The following is a 19671-nucleotide window of genomic DNA, read 5'->3' on the forward strand; positions in this document are numbered from 1 at the left end:
GTACCGGACGGTGAGCCTTACGGCGGAGGCGGCCTCGGGGAAGATCATCGGGACCATCGGTCCTCCGAAGGGGAGTCTCAGTCAAAGCACTTCCCTTGGAAGGAAGCTGAGCAGCAGCAGAGACCGAAGGACTCACTTCCCCCTTCGAAGGATGTACGGAAGGGGGAGGAGAGCCGTCAGCACCATCATACTCAACAGCACCTGTGGAGGATTGCCCAGCCACGTCGGAGGCCTCTGCCACCACGACGTCGACGATAAACAGAGGGTCTACCTCTGCTACCGCCGGCGACTGCTTAACAGTGGCCCCCAACGAGACAAGGTCAATAAAGGCGACTCTGGAGGGCAAGCCCCTAAGCCCCAGGGAAGACCAAATCTGCAAAAGATCATCATTAGTTAAAGCATTATCAACAACCTCCCCCGGAGGAGGAGGGGGAACCGCCTCGCTATGGGAGGCGACGCCCTCTCCCCCCACCCAAGGTCGGGAAACAGAACTACGGCCTGCGCTACCACTCGGCCGACTCTCCTTAGGAGCTGGACGAGGGGGAGCTTCGGAGGAGGTTTGGGCGGCGGAAGAAGAATCCCGAGAACCTTCCTCCTTCAAGGCAAACCCCGAAGGAGAACGGTCTCTCTTGGACTTCTTACGCTGGCGGCCAAACCTCCCCCACTGGGAGGCAGACCACTCCCTGCACTCACGGCACATGTTCTCCTGGTCACACCGTCGACCCCGACACTGAGGGCAAAGGGTGTGAGGGTCCGTAGCTACGTCCGACATAAAGGTCCCACAAGGACGACCGGCAACACCAGGGCATGTACGCATTGTAAAATAATAATAATGAAGATCAACTTCCAACCAACACAAACGCTGTAGAAAGAAAAAGCAGAAAAATTAAAGGCTGTCACGAGGACGATGAACAGACACGTCTGATCACCGCCGAGCCAAAAGTGAAGTGAAGCAAGTCACCGGTGTATGGGGGGGAGGGGTAGCAAGCTACCCTTCCCCTAACCCCCGCTAAGTAGCGCGGGGGTAATTAACCCTTGTTAAAACTATTGGCTCGTCATTTCAGCTGCGCTAAAAGGTAAACCCAATGTAAATAGCATGGTTTGTATTTCGGTTACGGAACAAATGACAAATTCGTAATAATTTATATTTTTCCTAACTATACAAACCTTAGCTATTTATTAGGTGTCATACTTTCAGCGGAGCTGAAATGACGAGCCATTAAAATTTAGCGAGGGTTAACAACTCACACCGGTAGTTAGCGGGGGATAGGGGGGGGGTTAGCTTGCTACCACTCCCCCTCAGACACCTGTGATTTAGCTCACTTTGCTTGGAAGTAGGACTTCAAGGGGGATAGGGCTGGCGGGCAAGTTTGTATAAATAGCTAAGGTTTGTATAGTTAGGAAAAATACAAATTATTTACGAATGTTTCATTTGTTCTGTAACTGCAATACAAACCATGCTATCTATTAGGGGTGACTCACCCAATAGGAAGGGTGGACTTTACCCGGGGGCTCCTTATCTGAGTATATTAGTACTAAAAAATAAGGAGTCCCTGCTCTCGTTAAAACCTTGCTATGCAAGGTCCGCGGCCTATGCAAGCTGTGTGTTGAGGTATGTAGAAGTGTGACTGTCTATTGTAAGAAAAAACTGATGTAACCAAGACTTTCATAATACCACCTCGCCAGGGTATGGGGACGCAACAGTATTAGCTTAATACTAGGTACACAAGGGAGCATGGTTCACCTGCAGTGGTTTGAGGTCAGCTTATGCAGAGAAGCCAGGATGCTGCTTTCCCCACCAGAGGGTAGGATGGAAAAGAATAAGAGCCAGTCAAATCTTTTCCTTCACGCAGAATAAAACTGGGTAACAGTGCCCTCAACCTTCTGCTACTTGTCCAATAAGGAGCTTGAGGTATACAACCAGCTGTTGTGCAGCCACCACCAGACTGATAGAGATCACATCGAGTTCCTGTGGGTCACGTCTTGCAAGAGAAAGGTTGTGAAAGTCCCCTGGAGCATTCATATTCTTTCTTGTAAAACCTGCATCACAGAGTAATCTGCTTAGAAGGGTCAGGGGCATAGCTATGCCCCAGACATTATGAGTCATCATGTTGAGATGATGTTTTGGTGATCCTCCTTTAGTCTCTCCCAATGCTGATGACAAGAGAAGGGACCCGGGTAGGCTGTTGCCATTCTCTTAAGGTAGAGTCTCATACCTAAACCCTGGGTACAGTAACGGATGATCTGGATCGTCTGTTACCGAGTGGAGACTTGTGTAGGATCCGTCACCTCTGGAGACGGTGTCTGGTGACATACTCGAGGACGAAACTGAACATTGCCTTTCGCCCTTCTCATTAATAAGCGATGTCGAAAGAGAGACCATGAAGTTCCTTGACTCGTATGGCTGCTGTCAGAGTGTGTAGGAACATTTCTTCTTAAACCAGGTGAAAATTTGTTGCCTGTAAAAAGACCGGAGAATTTGAACCATGTTCCGAGAGAAAAGTCTCAATTCCGACTGGAGAAAAGCAAGTTGTAAGTCCGTATGAGTTAGGAAAGGTCTAGCGATGAGAGGATGTCCCTTCCTTTCAGTTTGAAGGTGAAAGATCAAGGTTGAGTGATCGTCTTTACCTGTTGAACCTGAAAAGGGGTCTTTTCCTCTTGCATATACTCGAGGATTCCACTATTGCTGGAATAAAGGTATCGAGTGGAGAGAGACACTTTCCCATGACACCAACCACAAAAGACATTATACTGCCTGGTAGAGTGATGCTGAGGAATTCCTGATGTCTAGACAACCTTTTCGCAACTTATTGCAAAAAGCCTCTGTGGGAGAAGAGGTACTGGGTAGTCTCCAGGTGTACAATCACAGCCAAGCTATAGCTTGTGGTATGTGTCGAAGTGGGCTGTCTGTGATGTGGACAGGGTTCCCTTAGAGACTCTATCAGGAGCTGCAGCGGGTTTGGAAACTTTTCTGCGTAATGCCATAGCAGAGCTATGAGAGTCCTTGAGAGGCTGACTAATGTTCTAGCATTCTTGAGTACCCTTCACCCGACAAAACAGGGACGAGACGTAAACATCATTGTTGTACCCACCGTTGTTGGCCTGTTTTTTGCCATAAAACCTTGGGGTCTAGGGCTGGGAAGCAACAGCAGCCTGAGGTTCAGGGGTGTTGCGAACAGGTCCCTAGTTGGAGGACACCGTAAAGTTGGGACTTTGTTGGCTACAAGGTAATCCAAAGACTATTTGGTATACCTTATCTGAGATGTTGTGCACAGATTGTCGGCGAGCACATTCCTCTAGTCTGGAGTGAAGCGGGCTGATAGTGGCACCGAACGGACTTTGGCCCATCTTAGTGTTTATACTTTTAGATGGGAAGAGGCTGCGAGCAAGTTCCTTCCTTCTTGTCGATGTGAGCCTCTATGTGGTGTGTGGTATTGTCGCCCATCACATCACTGAGTGGTCTGTTAGGAACCGATGAGGCTGCTGAAGGACCGGAAAGTTGGCCTTCATCTCCTAGGAGAATTTAGTGAAGGTACTTTCGGACTCTGTCCAGAGGGCTGAGGTCGTGTGGTGCAGCACTATGGTCCCTCCTCTCTAAGCACAGCATCAAGTCCTAAGGGGTGGGGAAGGATGAGAAGGTTATACCACTCTGTAGATTCTCGACTGACACCCATCCCTTGAGGTTCGTCCAAACTTCTGGTCCCATGGGGGTCAGAATGTCTAGGGGATCGAGGGCCTGACTCCAATCGGACTCAAGTCACTCTGGGATGGGAGTTCTCTTTTTGATAAAGTTTTGTGGAGATTGTTGTCTAGAATCCTTCCCAGATACACCAGTCTTCTGGGAGGGAAGTAGGGAAGACTTCCAGAGGTTTACCTTGATCACTGGATCTTGGTAAAAAGACTTCAGAAGTTCCGGTGCTAATGAAAGGTTACCCCTGAGTCTGCTAAGGTCAGTCAGTCGTCCCGAAACGGAGGAGACAGAAGCCGATCCTGTGAGACCCGGATGGGTGTAGTGGAGAGACAGAAGCACAGTGCCCTGAACTGGTGTTTCTTGTTTGTCTAGACTGAATCTTCCAACCTTCCTAGATGGATGGTTTGTGCCTGGAAGTATAAGTCCTTTAGGTCCAGTGTGCAAATGAGACAGAAGCACAGTGCCCTGAACTGGTGTTTCTTGTTTGTTTAGACTGAATCTTCCAACCTTCTTAGATGGATGGTTTGTGCCTGGAAGTATGAGTCCTTTAGGTCCAGTGTGCAAATGAAGACCTGAGGTCTTAGCCCTTGTCCAAACTCCAACATGGTGTGGACATCAACCCAAAGGGAGAGCTCCTTGCAGATCCTTTTGCATGGGAGATTGTTGACGCTGGGGTCTTGACTCGTGGCATAAATGATAGGATGCGATACCCTATGTAAGGAATCTTCCCCGAGAGAGATTTCCTTTAACTGACAGAAGGAAAGCAATGCTTAAACCTACCATGCGCCCTGATGGGATTGATGCTATTCCTTAGAATAGAATCAGTCCGGCGAATATCAATAAATAGTTAACGGTCGGGTATCGTGGTTACTATGCAGTTGGAGAGTGCTCGCAAGTAGTCCCCTGTTGACAAGCTGCTGATGAGGGTTGTCGATCGTTTGCCGATCACTTTAGTGCGATAGCGAATGGCCAGTAGCGAGAAGTGTGTTGTATACCTTCTGATCTAGGGAACTACAGGCAGAGGTTGACTAGTAAGCGCGAGTCACAAACTGCAGTCGAATTGCCGATGATCGGTGAATCGGCGGTCTATGAGCCAAGGATGGTACCTGACAGGCAGATGAAGGCTGTCTGGTCAGTCAGCCAAGGTAGGTTGGCGATAAATGAGTTGGTAATCTGCTTTGAGAGCCCTGAGAGACAGCAGAATGGTTTAATGATAGTCAGTTGGTGATGGTAACCCATTGATGATCAGCGATCGATCACGGACCAGTGATCAGTGAGCTAAAGATCAGCAAGCTGACTACTATGGTCCCTCCTCGTTGGTCAGAGATCCGCAAGATGACTATGGTCCCTCCTGGTTGGTCAGAGATCAGCAAGCTGACGATGGGCTGGTCAGAGATCAGCGAGCTGAGTTCGATGATCGAAGAAAGATGAGCTGCCCACCAGTGATCTAGTGATCAGCAAGCTGATGACTGGTTATTGACTAGCAATTGGTGATTGACACGCTAGCAACTGGAGGTCATTAGTCATTGGAGGGACTAGAGGTCAATGATCAGAGCTGAGCTAGCAATTAGCGATCTGGTAATCGGTAAGCTAGCGATCAGCAAACCGTGAACTAGCCATCGGCAAACAGTGATCTAAAGATCAGTCTGTTGATGCTTTCTTGTTTGCTGATGGTGGTCTGTCAAGAAAAAAAAAAAACTTCAGAAGCCACACGGACCAAGGATTCCCCGTTTTGATTACCATTGGAAGATGGAATCTTCGGGATCTTGAATCCTTCTGTGAAGCCTCTTTCCTCTTTTCCCGGCAGCCATGCTATGCATTTTTGCAGAGAGGAATGGGGCAATGGTGACCTGTCCAAAAAGTTTTATTCTTTTTTGCCTATTGCACGAGTGTGCAGGAGAGTACTGGAACGATGGCACACAGGAAGATGCTGGTGCTCAGTTTCTGCTGAAGCGCAGTTCTCGGTGAATGCGCAGAAGAGCGCTGGAAAGCAGGCAAGCGCTGGCGCATTGGCGAGCATTGGATCTGTGAGCACTGGCTCTTTGGCAAGAGCTGGCGCATAGGATCTGAGACTGCAATTACACAGGAGAGCGCTCGTCTGAGAATACAGGAGAGCGCTGGTCTGAGAACGCAGGAGAGCGCTGGTCTGAGAGGGCCGGAGAGCGCGGAAGAGCGCTGGCGAACAGGCAAGCGCTGGCTCTTTGTGAAGAGTTGGCGCATTGGTGAGCGCAAGTGAGCAGGAGGGTGCTGGATACGAGAGCGCAGGCGAGTGCTGGCGCACAGTAAGGCAATGTGTAGGGTTTTGTGCAGTCTCCCTAGAATGCGCAGAAGCGCGTGACTGGTTGCACAAGGGTGGGTGCATGGGCACGCACACATAAGAGGGCTGGCGTGCTAAAGACTGCTGACGCACAAGCGCAGAAGATTGCTGGCGCTCGCGCGCTAAAGACTGCTAACGCACAAGCGTGGAAGACTACTGGCGCGTGGAAGACTACTGGCGCGTGGAAGACTACTGGCGCGTGGAAGACTACTGGCGCGTGGAAGACTGCCGGTGCGCAGGCAGAAGACTGTTGGCGCTAGCGCGGGTGCGCGCAGAAGCAATGGTGCGCATGAGCGCGAGCGCGTAGGAAAACACTGCCGCGCAGGTGCAGGAACAATCCACAGAAGAGTCCAAGGACTAACTGTAGCGTAACGTAGCGCTGGTAGGTCGGCAGATCAGCTAGCAGGACGACCAGAAACTGGGATGAGCCCTTTGGAAGGGCAAACATCCATTGATGGCGACCGTGAAAAGTCCACGGAAGAGTCCAGGACCGAAGACCAAGGACTAACTGCAGCGTAAGGTTGCGCTGGTAGGTCGGCAGGTCAGCTGGCAGGACAATCAGGAACTGGGATGTGCCCTTTGGAAGGGCGAACATCCACCGAAGGCGACCGTGAAAGGTCCATAGAAGAGTCCAGGACCGAAGTCCATGGACTAAGCTGCAGCACAAGGTTGCGTTGGTAGGTCTGCTGGTAGGACAATCAGGAACTGATGACGCCCATGAGGGCCGGTGGGCCAGCAAGCTAACCTTAGCAGTGGCGATCCTCCGAAGAGGAGTCTCTATAAGTGGCCCCTCTCGTGAGAGAGGTGATCACTTCAGGAGAGACTTGCCTAAGACTATGCTCCGCCCCTGAAGGAAGAGAGACTCAGCAAGGGGGGGGAGTGTCGTCTAGGCGAAGACAGCAACAGCAGTCAGAGTCTGTGAAGTGATTATGATGCAGGCAGTTCTCCCTCGGAAGGGGGAAATAACCTTCCTCCAAGATGAAGTGCTGATCATGAGTTGCCATGGGCGTACTTCTGAGAGAAGGGATGACAACAATGAGGGCCGGTGGATCAGCAAGTTGACCTTCAACCGTAGCGATCCTCTGAAGAGGAGTCTATGAGTGGCCCATCTCCCGAGCGAGAGAGGTGAACACTTCGTAGGAGAGATTTGCCTAAGACTATGCTCTGCCATTGAAGGAAGAGAGACTCAGCAAGGGGGAGAGTAGTCTGGGGGAAGGCAGCAACAGCAGTCGGCAACAATGAACCTATTAAGATGTGGAAAGTTGTCCTTAGGAAAGGAGAAACAACCTCACACCTGCAGAGGAAACTTTCCCTTGGAAGGGAAAGTTGTCCAACCCTTGGAGGCGAACATCCTGGTTAGCGTTCTAAGATGATCTGAAGTGCTGGTCATGTTGTCACGGGCGTACTTCTAAGAGAAGGGATGATGCTCATGACGACATCCTCTGAGGGACGGCAGTGACACCACATTCCCCAGGCATGAACAGAACAGCTCTGCTTCATCAGTACTCTTAGTCGAACGAAGAAAACTGCATAGCTAACTGAGGAAAAATAAAATAAATTATTTAACAGAAAATTCCCTAGGGAGGAACTCCGAAGAGGATCACCGAGGGAACTACATAAAAATAAGTATTGCGCCCTCCCTTTCCCAGTCGACATCCACGGGAGAATGGGGAGCGGAGTAACTATAATAAAAAAAAAGAGAATTAAAATTATTCAAATCAGCTAAGAATATTCACTAATAGTGAGAACCACTGATCCTCCAAATGGAAGTGTTTCCCATGGAGAAGAAGCTGAAAAGTTGGAATTACAATTATAATTACACTAAAATAATTGAGACAAACAATCGGAAGCACAACCTAACCTGCAAACGGGAAAGGTGCTCTTCCCATTAATACACTGTTGTTGAAAGGTGAACGACCTTGAGAAGAGAAAGACCGTAGTCAATCTTTGAGAGGCCACACTCCCTTCGCTCAGTAAACCATGTTTCCCGTAGAAAAAGGGAAAAGGCGAAGACAACAGTTGAACGAGGAGGGTCCAGGCGATGGTGATTCCCCTGCGGCGGCCGAGTTAACGGTTATATGCCGACTGATGGACCAGAGGGGGAGAGGTCGTTCCCCACGAAGAGGAAGTGTCCTGGCCTTGCGCAAGTGTCGTGTCGTATATGTATCACATGCACAGCACACACACTGAAAAGGAAACTTACAATATTTCTATACACACAAATATATATATATATATATATATATATATATATATATATATATATATATATATATATATATATATATATATATATATATATATATATACATATATATATATATATATATATATATATATATATATATATATATATATATATATATATATATATATATATATATATATATATATATATATATATATATATATATATATATATATATATATATTTGTATATATATATGTATATGTATATGTATATATATATATATATATATATATATATATATATATATATATATATATATATATATATATATATATATATATATATATATATATATATATATATATATATATATTCTATAAGGAAAAGTAAGTTAGAAGAAAAAAATTAATGGCAGTCCAGAATAGGCGAGGAGGAAGAGCGGAAACAACCGCTCTACATCCGAGGCAAAAGTAAAGTGAGCTAAATCACAGGTGTGTGAGGGGGAGTGGTAGCAAGCTAACCCCCCATCCCCCGCTAACTAGCAGTGTGGGTAGTTAACCCTTGCTAAATTTTAATGGCTCGTCATTTCAGCTCCGCTGAAAGTATAACCCCTAATAAATAGTGTGGTTTGTATTCCAGTTACGGAACAAATTATAATTATAGTACCGTAGTATAGTAGGTTTGTAAATTGTATGGACACATTCATATAATACTCAAAATGTATTACTATAACCTCAAAGAGGTAGCTTCACATAAAATGGGCATCTAAATACAAAAACCTTTATAGTAATTAACAAAAACATAATAAACTAAGTACTGTATATCATTTTAAGCACGCCAAGAATAGGCCATTTACCTTATGAATGTAGTGATGATACAACAGCATATTGTAATCGGAGCCTCTGCTTCTTAGTCGTGTCTCCAATTCTCTTTCAGTGAGCTCTGGATGACGTCTTTTTTCAAATTCATATCTAGACAGTTTCGTAAGAATTAACACTCTCTGTGGCTTGAAGTTTGATGGGTCTAAATTTGGTAGAGCCTCAACTGAAAATTTCCTTTGACAAACACAGACGCATCCTGATTAAATACAAAGAAATTATTAATACTGAGAACTCATGGAGCTATCAATCAAAATTAGGTGATACTTATATTAAATCCTCATTAACCACCTCACACAAAAAATATAAAATATTTGAATAACCAATTTATTCTAAAAAAAAATCCAAAATTACAAAAAATTTTCATAGACATCCATAGCTAAACCTTTTATAAAACAGTATTTCCCATGTCAACTGAAATCAGTCACAGATAATATAGAAAATACTTCCGCTAGAGAGTTATGGGGGCCTTTGACTGGCCAGACAGTATTACATTGAATCCTTCTCTCTGGTTACCGTTCTTTCCTTTTGTCTACACATACACCGAATAGTCTGTCCTATTCTTTACAGATTCTCCTGTCCTCATAAATCTGACAACACTAAGATTACCAAACAATTCTTCCTCACCCAAGGGGTTAACTATTGCACTGTAATTGTTCAGTGTCTACTTTCCTCTTGGCAAGGGTAGAAGAGATTCTTTAGCTATGGTAAGCAACTCTTCTGGGAGAAGGACACTGCAAAATCAAACCATTGTTCTCTAGTCTTGGGTAGTGAAATAGCCTCTGTACCATGGCCTTCCACTGTCTTGGGTTAGAGTTCTCCTGCTTGAGGGTACACTCAGGCTCACTATTCTATCTAATTTCTCTTCTAGTTTTTGTCAAAGTTTTTATAGTTTATACAGGAAACATTTATTTTAATGTTACTGTTCTTGAAATATTCTATTATTCCATGTTTCCTTTCCTCAATGGGCTATTTTCCCTATTGGGGCCCCTGGGCTTATAGCATCCTACTTTTCCAACTAGGGTTGTAGCTTTGTAAGTAATAATTATAATAATAATAATGATTAAGTAAAGAGTAGGTTTTCATTGAAATTTCTGTATGACAACAAGACTGAGGTTTTAAAATGAAAGAAAATCCTTTTTGTACAGTACTTAAAAGAATACAAATCTTTGGCTTTTATTGATAAGACCTACACCTACACTTGGTAACTTGATCAAAGCCACCCTATCACCACTTGGAAGTATTAATTTCCAGGTCAAAAGCAGAAGCAGGGTAAGAATGAATCCATACAATTCCTAGAGAGTCTGGCATAGGATGTCAATGCTGATAGAGCACTATGCCAAAGGTAAGGAGTTGCTTCTTATAGACAGAGGCCTATGATAGGATATTCTATGGCGTAATTCATCTTCCACTAGCACTACAGGGCCTTGGTTGCAAAGGTCCAGAAAAAGAGAAGGGAGAAGAAGGGTTTTAAGAACATCCTAACCAATGATGCTTTTCTGTCTATGTGGAGCTTGGATTGTTATAATGTATACTGTATAGGTTATTGAGCAGAATTTGCAAGTCTTAACCCTTTAGCTGGTGAACAGCCTGGACAAGTCTTATTTTTTCCAAATATAGAAGTCGGGCTGGTATGACATAGACCAACGCATTTACCTTCAATCAATAAGAGCACTCCTCTGCTTTCTACAACATACAAAACTTCAGCTCTTTACATGGGAGTATTTATTTTGGCGAAGCTGAAACTAGCTGTTAAAGCTTTTGCGAGGTGTAACTACCCTCTGGTAGTTTGCAGGGGAGGGGGGGGAGTAGCGGGGAAGGCTAGCCACCCCACTCACACCAGCACTTGCGAATGGCAACCACTTTTTATTTTGGATCGGGAAAGACGTAGTCTTTTTCTCCCGTCAAACCCTTTTAACCAGTTCACGATTGAAAGCAGCTGGTCTTAACCTTAATAAAAAGTCCTTTTCCTTTCAGGACTACCTTCCTTGGGGCTCACGGGTTCCCCTCGCAAGGCAAGGTAGCAAGACGACTGCCCACCACCGTCTCTCCCATCAACCAAAGTTCGTAGACTTTAACTCTTCAGGGTTATTGCCGATATCGTGCCTTTGGGTACATCAAAGCTTTTAGAGGTTTGTGAGGCCACGCCTCATGGGTTTCCACTTCTCACAAGGGAGAAACTACTTGTAGGCTATAACTCTTTGGAGTTGTCAACTACATTGTGCCTCTTGGAGTACAACAGAACTCATGGAGCTTTGTGAGGCCAAGCCCTTCAGGACCTGCATCTCATGTTTCAATCTATTGCAAAGGCACAGCCATTTTCGTTCCCTTACGAGGGAATGTCATAAGTCTACTCATGCTCATAAGTCTAGGATAAGCATGAGTACTTCGCAAAGACCTTAATTTCACAAAGAAGTCATGTGTTGCAGAGCCATCCACTGAGCTCTAGCGAGGAGGTTAGGTGAGCTCTTCTGCGAGCATACCAGGTTGCGGGCCTTAGTACCCATTGTGAGTTTGCGAGAACTTACCCGCCAGCATGCTTCAGTAGTACACAGAGCTTCAGACTGCTTCTGCTTACGTTTACGAAAGATAGCACAAGGCAAACGTTGTCAGCTTCTCATTACGTTCATGAAAGGTAGCAAGCCCAGCCCAAAAGACAGTCAGTTAAACTTTTAATACCAACGTAGGTATGATGCTATGCTAGCCGTATGTTTTTTCATGGGAACACACACGCACAAACATGTTAAAAATGCTACAGCTAGCCAACGATCAAATTCTTTGGTCAATAACGTTGCGATTCACTGCACATACATTATTCCCACAAGCGGGCTCAGGCTCGTTTTCAAATGCTTACCCGGAAGCAAAGAAGTTACGAATGTAAAACCGCACGGAGGCATTGCGCATGCGAACAAGCATGCCTAGCTTCAAAGACCCATACATTTCAGTCAATAAAAGATCCAGCTATATTAGTGACTTCAAGTAATGCGATGTACAGTATTCAGTGTGAAGTTTCTTTCAAAGACTTATACATGGCATATTAGTGACTTCAAGTACAGTAATGCGATGTACAGTATTCAGTGTGAAGTTTCATTCAAAGACTTATACGTAGACGAATTGGGATGAATGTAGCTGGTTGGGAGAAGTGTAAACTTTCTAATTACTTGTCAAATTTATTTTGATCTGAAATACAATAATATAAAGCTAGTTTTACAATTTACGAAACATTATGATTTAGTGTTACTGTACCTTGCTAGGAGTGAAGCCGGTTGGGAAGCAAACACAAGTTGAGAGTAATTCTTAAGATAAGCTGAGAATACTGCAGTCTAAGGGGCTATGAACTTGGTAGGTAAAGATATGCCGGGAAAGTTTTACAAGTCTACAGGGTATCATTTCAAACAGAAAATATGTTTCCCTGTAACAAATAACATGATTTAACCAAATTTGACCTTCATTTCAACAGCAAAAAAACAAAACAACCAGTTCGACTAACTTCAAGTAGCCGAACTGGTTGTTGTTGTTGTTGCAGTTGAAATAAAGGTGAAAACTGGTTAAATCACATTATTTACTAGAGGAAAACATATATTTTCTGTTAAAATGTTTAAATATAATGGCTCGCTTCGCTTGCCAGAAAACAAAAACATCAAGCTCGTATGTACTGGCAAGAGGTGCAATATATAAGGGTTTGTGTCTAAGAAAACTTTAATGGTTTGTGTGTATGAAACATATTTGATGTTAATATATCCCTCAAGCCTCTCATTAATAAATGTTATTTTCATTAGTAAAATAAATTTTTGAATATACTTACCCGGTGATCATATAGCTGTCAGCTCTGCTGCCCGACAGAAAAACCTACGGACGGAATACGCCAGCGATCGCTATACAGGTGGGGGTGTACATCAAAAGTGCCATCTGTCGAGCAGGTACTCAAGTACTCGATGTCAACACAGAACCAATTTTCTCCTCGGTCCACTGGGTCTCTATTGGGGAGGAAGGGTGGGTCCTTTAATTTATGATCACCGGGTAAGTATATTCAAAAATTTATTTTACTAATGAAAATAACATTTTTCAATATTAAACTTACCCGGTGATCATATAGCTGATTCACACCCAGGGGGGTGGGTAGAGACCAGCATATATGTTAACATTAAGAGCTAAGTATTTCGTATTTCATTTTAGCAGTTATTCAAAATAACAAACATAAAATTAATAAGTACCTGGTAAGGAAGTCGACTTGAACAATTACTCTGCCTTTTTAAGTACGTCTTCCTTACTGAGCCTCGCGATCCTCACAGGATGCTGAGCGACTCCTAGGAGCTGAAGTATGAAGGGTTGCAACCCATACTAAAGGACCTCATCAAAACCTCTAATCTAGGCGCTTCTCAAGAAAGAATTTGACCACCCGCCAAATCAACCAGGATGCGAAAGGCTTCTTAGCCTTCCGGACAACCCAAAAAACAACAATAAAAAACATTTCAAGAGAAAGATTAAAAAGGTTATGGGATTATGGGAATGTAGTGGTTGAGCCCTCACCCACTACTGCACTCGCTGCTACGAATGGTCCCAGGGTGTAGCAGTTCTCGTAAAGAGACTGGACATCTTTAAGGTAAAATGATGCGAACACTGACTTGCTTCTCCAATAGGTTGCATCCATTACACTCTGCAGAGATCTGTTTTGTTTGAAGGCCACTGAAGTCGCGACAGCTCTAACTTCATGTGTCCTTACCTTCAGCAAAGCATGGTCCTCCTCATTCAGATGGGAATGAGCTTCTCGAATCAAAAGTCTGATATAATAAGAAACTGCATTCTTCGACATAGGTAAAGAAGGTTTCTTAATGGCGCACCATAAAGCTTCTGACTGGCCACGTAATGGTTTAGTACGTTTCAAATAGTACTTAAGAGCTCTTACAGGGCATAGTACTCTTTCTTGTTCATTTCCAACCAAATTAAAAAGGCTTGGAATCTCGAACGATTTGGGCCAAGGACGAGAAGGAAGTTCGTTTTTGGCTAAAAAACCAAGCTGTAAGGAACATGTAGCCGTTTCAGATGTAAATCCAATGTTCCTGCTGAAGGCGTGTATCTCACTGACTCTTTTAGCTGTTGCTAAGCAGACGAGGAAAAGAGTCTTCAAAGTGAGATCTTTAAAAGAGGCTGATTGAAGTGGTTCGAACCTTGCTGACATAAGGAACCTTAGTACCACGTCTAAGTTCCAACCTGGTGTGGCCAACCGACGCTCCTTCGAGGTCTCAAAAGACTTAAGGAGGTCCTGTAGATCTTTGTTGTTGGAAAGATCTAAGCCTCTGTGACGGAAGACTGTTGCCAACATGCTTCTGTAACCTTTGATCGTGGGAGCTGAAAGGGAATCTTTCCTTCCTTAGGTATAAAAGGAAGTCAGCTATCTGAGTTACAGAGGTACTGGTTGAGGATACTGATTTTGACTTGCACCAGCTTCGGAAGACTTCCCACTTCGACTGGTAGACTTTGAGAGTGGATGTCCTCCTTGCTCTAGCAATCGCTCTGGCTGCCTCCTTCGAAAAGCCTCTAGCTCTCGAGAGTCTTTCGATAGTCTGAAGGCAGTCAGACGAAGAGCGTGGAGGCTTGGGTGTACCTTCTTTACATGCGGCTGACGCAGAAGGTCCACTCTTAGAGGAAGTGTTCTGGGAACGTCTACTAGCCATTGCAGTACCTCGGTGAACCATTCTCTCGCGGGCCAGAGGGGAGCAACCAACGTCAACCTTGTCCCTTCGTGAGAGGCGAACTTCTGCAGTACTCTGTTGACAATCTTGAACGGGGGGGAACGCATAAAGGTCTAGATGGGACCAATCCAGAAGAAAGGCATCTATGTGAACTGCTGCTGGGTCCGGAATCGGTGAGCAATAAATTGGGAGCCTCTTGGTCATCGAGGTTGCGAACAGATCTATGGTAGGCTGACCCCATAAGGCCCATAGTCTGTTGCAAACATTCTTGTGAAGGGTCCACTCTGTTGGGATGATTTGACCCTTCCGGCTGAGGCGGTCTGCCGAGACATTCATGTCGCCTTGAATGAACCTCGTTACTAGGGATATGTTTCGATCTCTTGACCAGGTGAGGAGGTCCCTTGCGATCTCGTACAACGTCATCGAATGAGTCCCTCCTTGCTTGGAGATGTACGCCAAGGCTGTGGTGTTGTCGGAGTTCACCTCCACCACCTTGCCTAGAAGGAGGGACTTGAAGCTTCTCAAGGCCAGATGAACTGCCAGTAGCTCCTTGCAGTTGATGTGCAGCGTTCTTTGATCTGCATTCCACGTGCCCGAGCATTCCCGACCGTCCAATGTCGCACCCCAGCCCGTGTCCGATGCGTCCGAGAAGAGAAGGAGGTCGGGGGTCTGAACAGCCAGTGGCAGACCCTCCTTGAGGAGAATGTTGTTCTTCCACCACGTCAGTGAAGACTTCATCTTCTCGGAAATAGGAACCGAGACCGCTTCTAGCGTCTTGTCCTTTCTCCAGTGAGCAGCTAGGTGAAACTGAAGGGGTCGGAGGTGGAGTCTCCCTAACGCGATGAACTGGTCCAGTGATGAAAGCGTCCCTATCAGACTCATCCACTGTCTGACTGAACATCGGTCCTTCTTCAGCATGGACTGGATGAATTCTTGGGCTTGACTGAATCTGGGGGCCGACGGAAAAGCCCGAAAAGCTTGACTCTGAATCTCCATTCCTAGGTATACTATAGTTTGGGATGGGATGAGTTGGGACTTTTCCAAATTGACCAGGAGACCCAATTCCTTGGTCAGATCTAGAGTCCACTGTAGATTCTCCAGACAGCGACGACTTGACGAAGCTCTTAAAAGCCAGTCGTCCAAATAGAGGGAGGCTCTGATGTTTGCTAAATGCAGGAATTAGGCAATATTCCTCATCAGTTTGGTAAAAACTAGAGGTGCCGTGCTTAGGCCAAAGCACAGGGCTTGGAACTGGTAGACAACCTTCCCGAAAACGAACCTTAGAAAAGGTTGGGAATCTGGGTGGATGGGGACGTGAAAGTAAGCGTCCTTTAGGTCTAACGAGACCATCCAGTCTTCCTTCCTGACCGATGCTAGAACCGACTTTGTCGTCTCCATGGTGAACGTCTGCTTTGTGACAAAGACATACAGAGCACTGACGTCTAGCACCGGTCTCCACCCTCCTGTCTTCTTCGGCACTAAGAAGAGGCGATTGTAGAAGCCCGGGGATTGATGGTCCCGGACTATGACTACCGCTCCCTTTTGTAGTAAGAGAGACACCTCTTGCTGTAAAGCTTGTCTCTTGTCCTCCTCTCTGTACCTGGGAGAGAGGTTGATGGGAGTTGTTGCTAGAGGGGGGTTGCGCAAGAATGGAATCCTGTACCCCTCCCTGAGTAACTTCACAGACTGTGCGTCTGCGCCCCTGTTCTCCCAGGCCTGCCAGTAGTTCTTGAGCCTGGCTCCCACTGCTGTCTGAAGAAGGTGGCAGTCAGACTCTGCCTCTAGAGGACTTGGAACCCTTCTTCTTGCTCCCACGTTGACTTCCGGCACGAGCACCTCCTCTGCTGGAGGCTCTGCCACGAAAGGGCGAAATGAACCTTGACGCTGGAGTGTCCATCCTGGGTCTAGGCACGGAGGGCAAAGGGGTGGCTTTGCGTGCGGATGACGCCACCAGGTCATGAGTGTCTTTCTGGATCAAGGAAGCGGCAATCTCCTTGATCAACTCTTCAGGGAAGAGACACTTCGAGAGGGGAGCAAACATAAGCTCCGACTTTTGACATGGGGTGACTCCAGCTGACAAGAAGGAGCAAAGGTGATCCCGCTTCTTGAGGACCCCGGACACGAAAGAAGCCGCAAGCTCACTAGAACCATCCCGAATGGCTTTGTCCATGCAGGACATAATGAGCATGGAAGTTTCCTTATCAGAAGGGGAGGTCTTCCTGCTCAACGCTCCCAAACACCAGTCCAAGAAGTTAAAGACTTCGAATGCACGGAAAACTCCCTTCATAAGATGGTCCATATCCGAAGGAGTCCAGCAAATCTTGGAGCGTCTCATAGCCAGCCTGCGGGGAGAGTCTACCAGACTTGAGAAGTCGCCCTGGGCAGAGGCAGGAACTCCCAAGCCGAGAACTTCTCCCGTGGCATACCAGACGCTAGATCTGGAAGCAAGCTTGGCCGGGGGAAACATGAAGGATGTCTTCCCAAGTTGCTTTTTGGACTGCAACCACTCTCCCAGTACCCTTAAAGCTCTCTTGGACGAGCGAGCGAGTACGAGCTTCGTAAAGGCAGGTGCTGCTGACTGCATGCCTAAAGCGAACTCAGAGGGAGGCGAGCGTGGTGCTGCAGACACAAACTGATCCGGATATAAATCCTTGAACAGCGCAAGCACTTTCCTAAAGTCTAAGGAGGGAGGCGTGGTCTTGGGTTCGTCGATGTCCGAGTGTTGGTCGTCAAGATGTGCAGCTTCATCATCATCAGAGATTCCATCGTCTGAATGTTGAGGAGGAAGAGGCAACGGAGTAGGTAAAAGCTGGACGGCTGAGTCCGGCAGCACGGGTGCATGCGTGGCTGCACTGGACCCAACGTCATGCCACTGTTGGTCAGTCTGAGAACTGGCAACAACCATAGCTGAGTGGGTGCGCAAAGCGGCTACTCCCGACTGTGGAAGGATAGCGGAGACCACCGTGGGTTGCGGAGGCTGACGCACCGCGTCAAAACACGGCAGCTTAACTCCACCCTCCTGTTGTTGTGGTAGCTCACGAACGGCAACGGAGGGTTCCGTGCGTCTGTGAACGTCAGCATGCGTCTGGCAGGGTTGACTGCGCATGGGTGGAGGAGCTCTCACAGCTGGAGTGTGGGAGCAGGCAGCCTCAGCGTCTGCTGGGCGCACAACTGTGGTAGGTTGTAGGCTAACGGGTGCAGCGTCAACCTTCTCCGCACGAAACTCCTGCATAACAGCAGCTAACTGAGTCTGCATAGACTGCAGCAAAGACCACTTAGGGTCTACAAAAGGAATTCTTGAAAATCGAATTCCGAAAGCCCAACGCATTCCTCACATCGATCTTCCAATTGACAGGCTTTACCCCTACAATTGGAACAAATGGTGTGCGGATCGATAGAGGCCTTCGGAAGACGCCTTGAAGAGTCCCTAGCGCTACACTTCCTGTACTTGGGGACTTGAGAAGGGTCAGACATCTTGAATTAGTCAAAGGGGGGAATTCAAAATCTATCCAAGTCGTCAACAAATAATCCACTAAAAGAATGCAAGGAAGTATTGAAGATAACTTCTGCACAGCGATAGCTAATAACCAGAAATGAATACTTCACCAAATAACGTGAAAATCAATCCAGAAAACAAGAGCGTATTAAGTAGGTCTTGCCGGTGGCACGACAGAGAGAAAATTGGTTCTGTGTTGACATCGAGTACTTGAGTACCTGCTCGACAGATGGCGCTGTTGATGTACACCCCCACCTGTATAGCGATCGCTGGCGTATTCCGTCCGTAGGTTTTTTCTGTCGGGCAGCAGAGCTGACAGCTATATGATCACCGGGTAAGTTTAATATTGAAAAAAATGTCTTAATCTGTTATTATTCCTCTCCAGGTATTGATAGCTTTATAATCAAGGTATTGACAGCAGCCCCCTACACTCAGTAGGGAGTGTAAGGGAAGATTATCTAGCTCACTACTGTAGGTACAGTATATAGAAAAGAGTGAGTACATCCGTCCCTGGAATCCAGTGTATCGCATAACAATTATGAATGTAGAATATTTCCTGTTACCAGTCTGTACTAGTCTGTGATGCTGTTCTATATTCATATAACTTTCCTGGAACTAGAAGTAAGCTACTGTGTTGCTAATTGAGAGTGTGTCATAAACATTAATAGTTAACAGGAGCTATTGAAATGGCATATCTGGTCAGAGGCCCAAGGAGTGAATTCATGTTACGCGGGGAATGACTGTGTTCGAGTATTGTTATAGTGGGCCCGCAGAGACCTGTAAGACATAGTATGCGGCTGTACTGATCAGAAATTAGGACTGTTTAAGTGACTTTGCATCCCAATGGTGGACGGGAGATTGATGAGAACAGTATTGATTTAGGGAAAACTGTGGTCCTGTATTTTTCACCGTTAAATGTTCTTTATAGATGGCTCATTAGATAGTAAGTGTTCAAGTTTATTACTGGTCATTACCGATGTTATAAAACTATAGTATTGCGGGGTTCTCCTTTAAGCTTAGTTCTCAAGAAATGTTTTTTTTTTTGTTTTTAGAGGCTATGTTGAGAATCCTAATATTTCTAAGTCTTTCAAATCCTCAGGTTCTGCAGTCATAGTTTTGTAAAGATTTTGAAGTTCCGTTTTGTAACTGTGTGGTGATATATCTTGCATGCAGCTTAGTATTTTTTTCTCTTGCTGGTACAATATGCAAAAGGGATGTTAATTTTGCCTTTGACTATCTTAACTGATATATTAATGTATTCTTAATAGTTTAATTTTCGAATAAATATTTTTTTTGGCCTGTTTTATGTATACAGCATTTCATTTCAGAACCTCTCACCACGGTTTCTTTTCCCCAGCCACTGTTATTTTCTTAAGTACAGTAATTTATCATAATTCTCTCCTCC

The 19671-nt window shown here is 45.7% G+C and overlaps 2 protein-coding genes across 3 annotated transcripts in view; both read right to left on the bottom strand.

Annotated features, from left to right (window-relative positions):
* Positions 1–19671, bottom strand: part of LOC137629047 (uncharacterized) — a 613817-nt gene that overhangs the window by 419683 nt on the left and 174463 nt on the right. The gene's annotated exons all lie outside the window — the stretch shown is intronic.
* The window catches only part of LOC137629531 (NAD kinase 2, mitochondrial-like), a 101587-nt gene that overhangs the window by 77464 nt on the left and 4452 nt on the right, over positions 1–19671 (bottom strand). For both annotated transcript variants that reach the window (XM_068360936.1, XM_068360937.1), the window contains one exon: positions 9056–9276. In XM_068360936.1, the coding sequence (XP_068217037.1) occupies positions 9056–9276 (221 nt within the window). The remainder of the gene's footprint in view (positions 1–9055; positions 9277–19671) is intronic.

The sequence above is a fragment of the Palaemon carinicauda genome, chromosome 37 (genome assembly GCF_036898095.1).
Source record: "Palaemon carinicauda isolate YSFRI2023 chromosome 37, ASM3689809v2, whole genome shotgun sequence".
Lineage (NCBI taxonomy): Eukaryota > Metazoa > Arthropoda > Malacostraca > Decapoda > Palaemonidae > Palaemon > Palaemon carinicauda.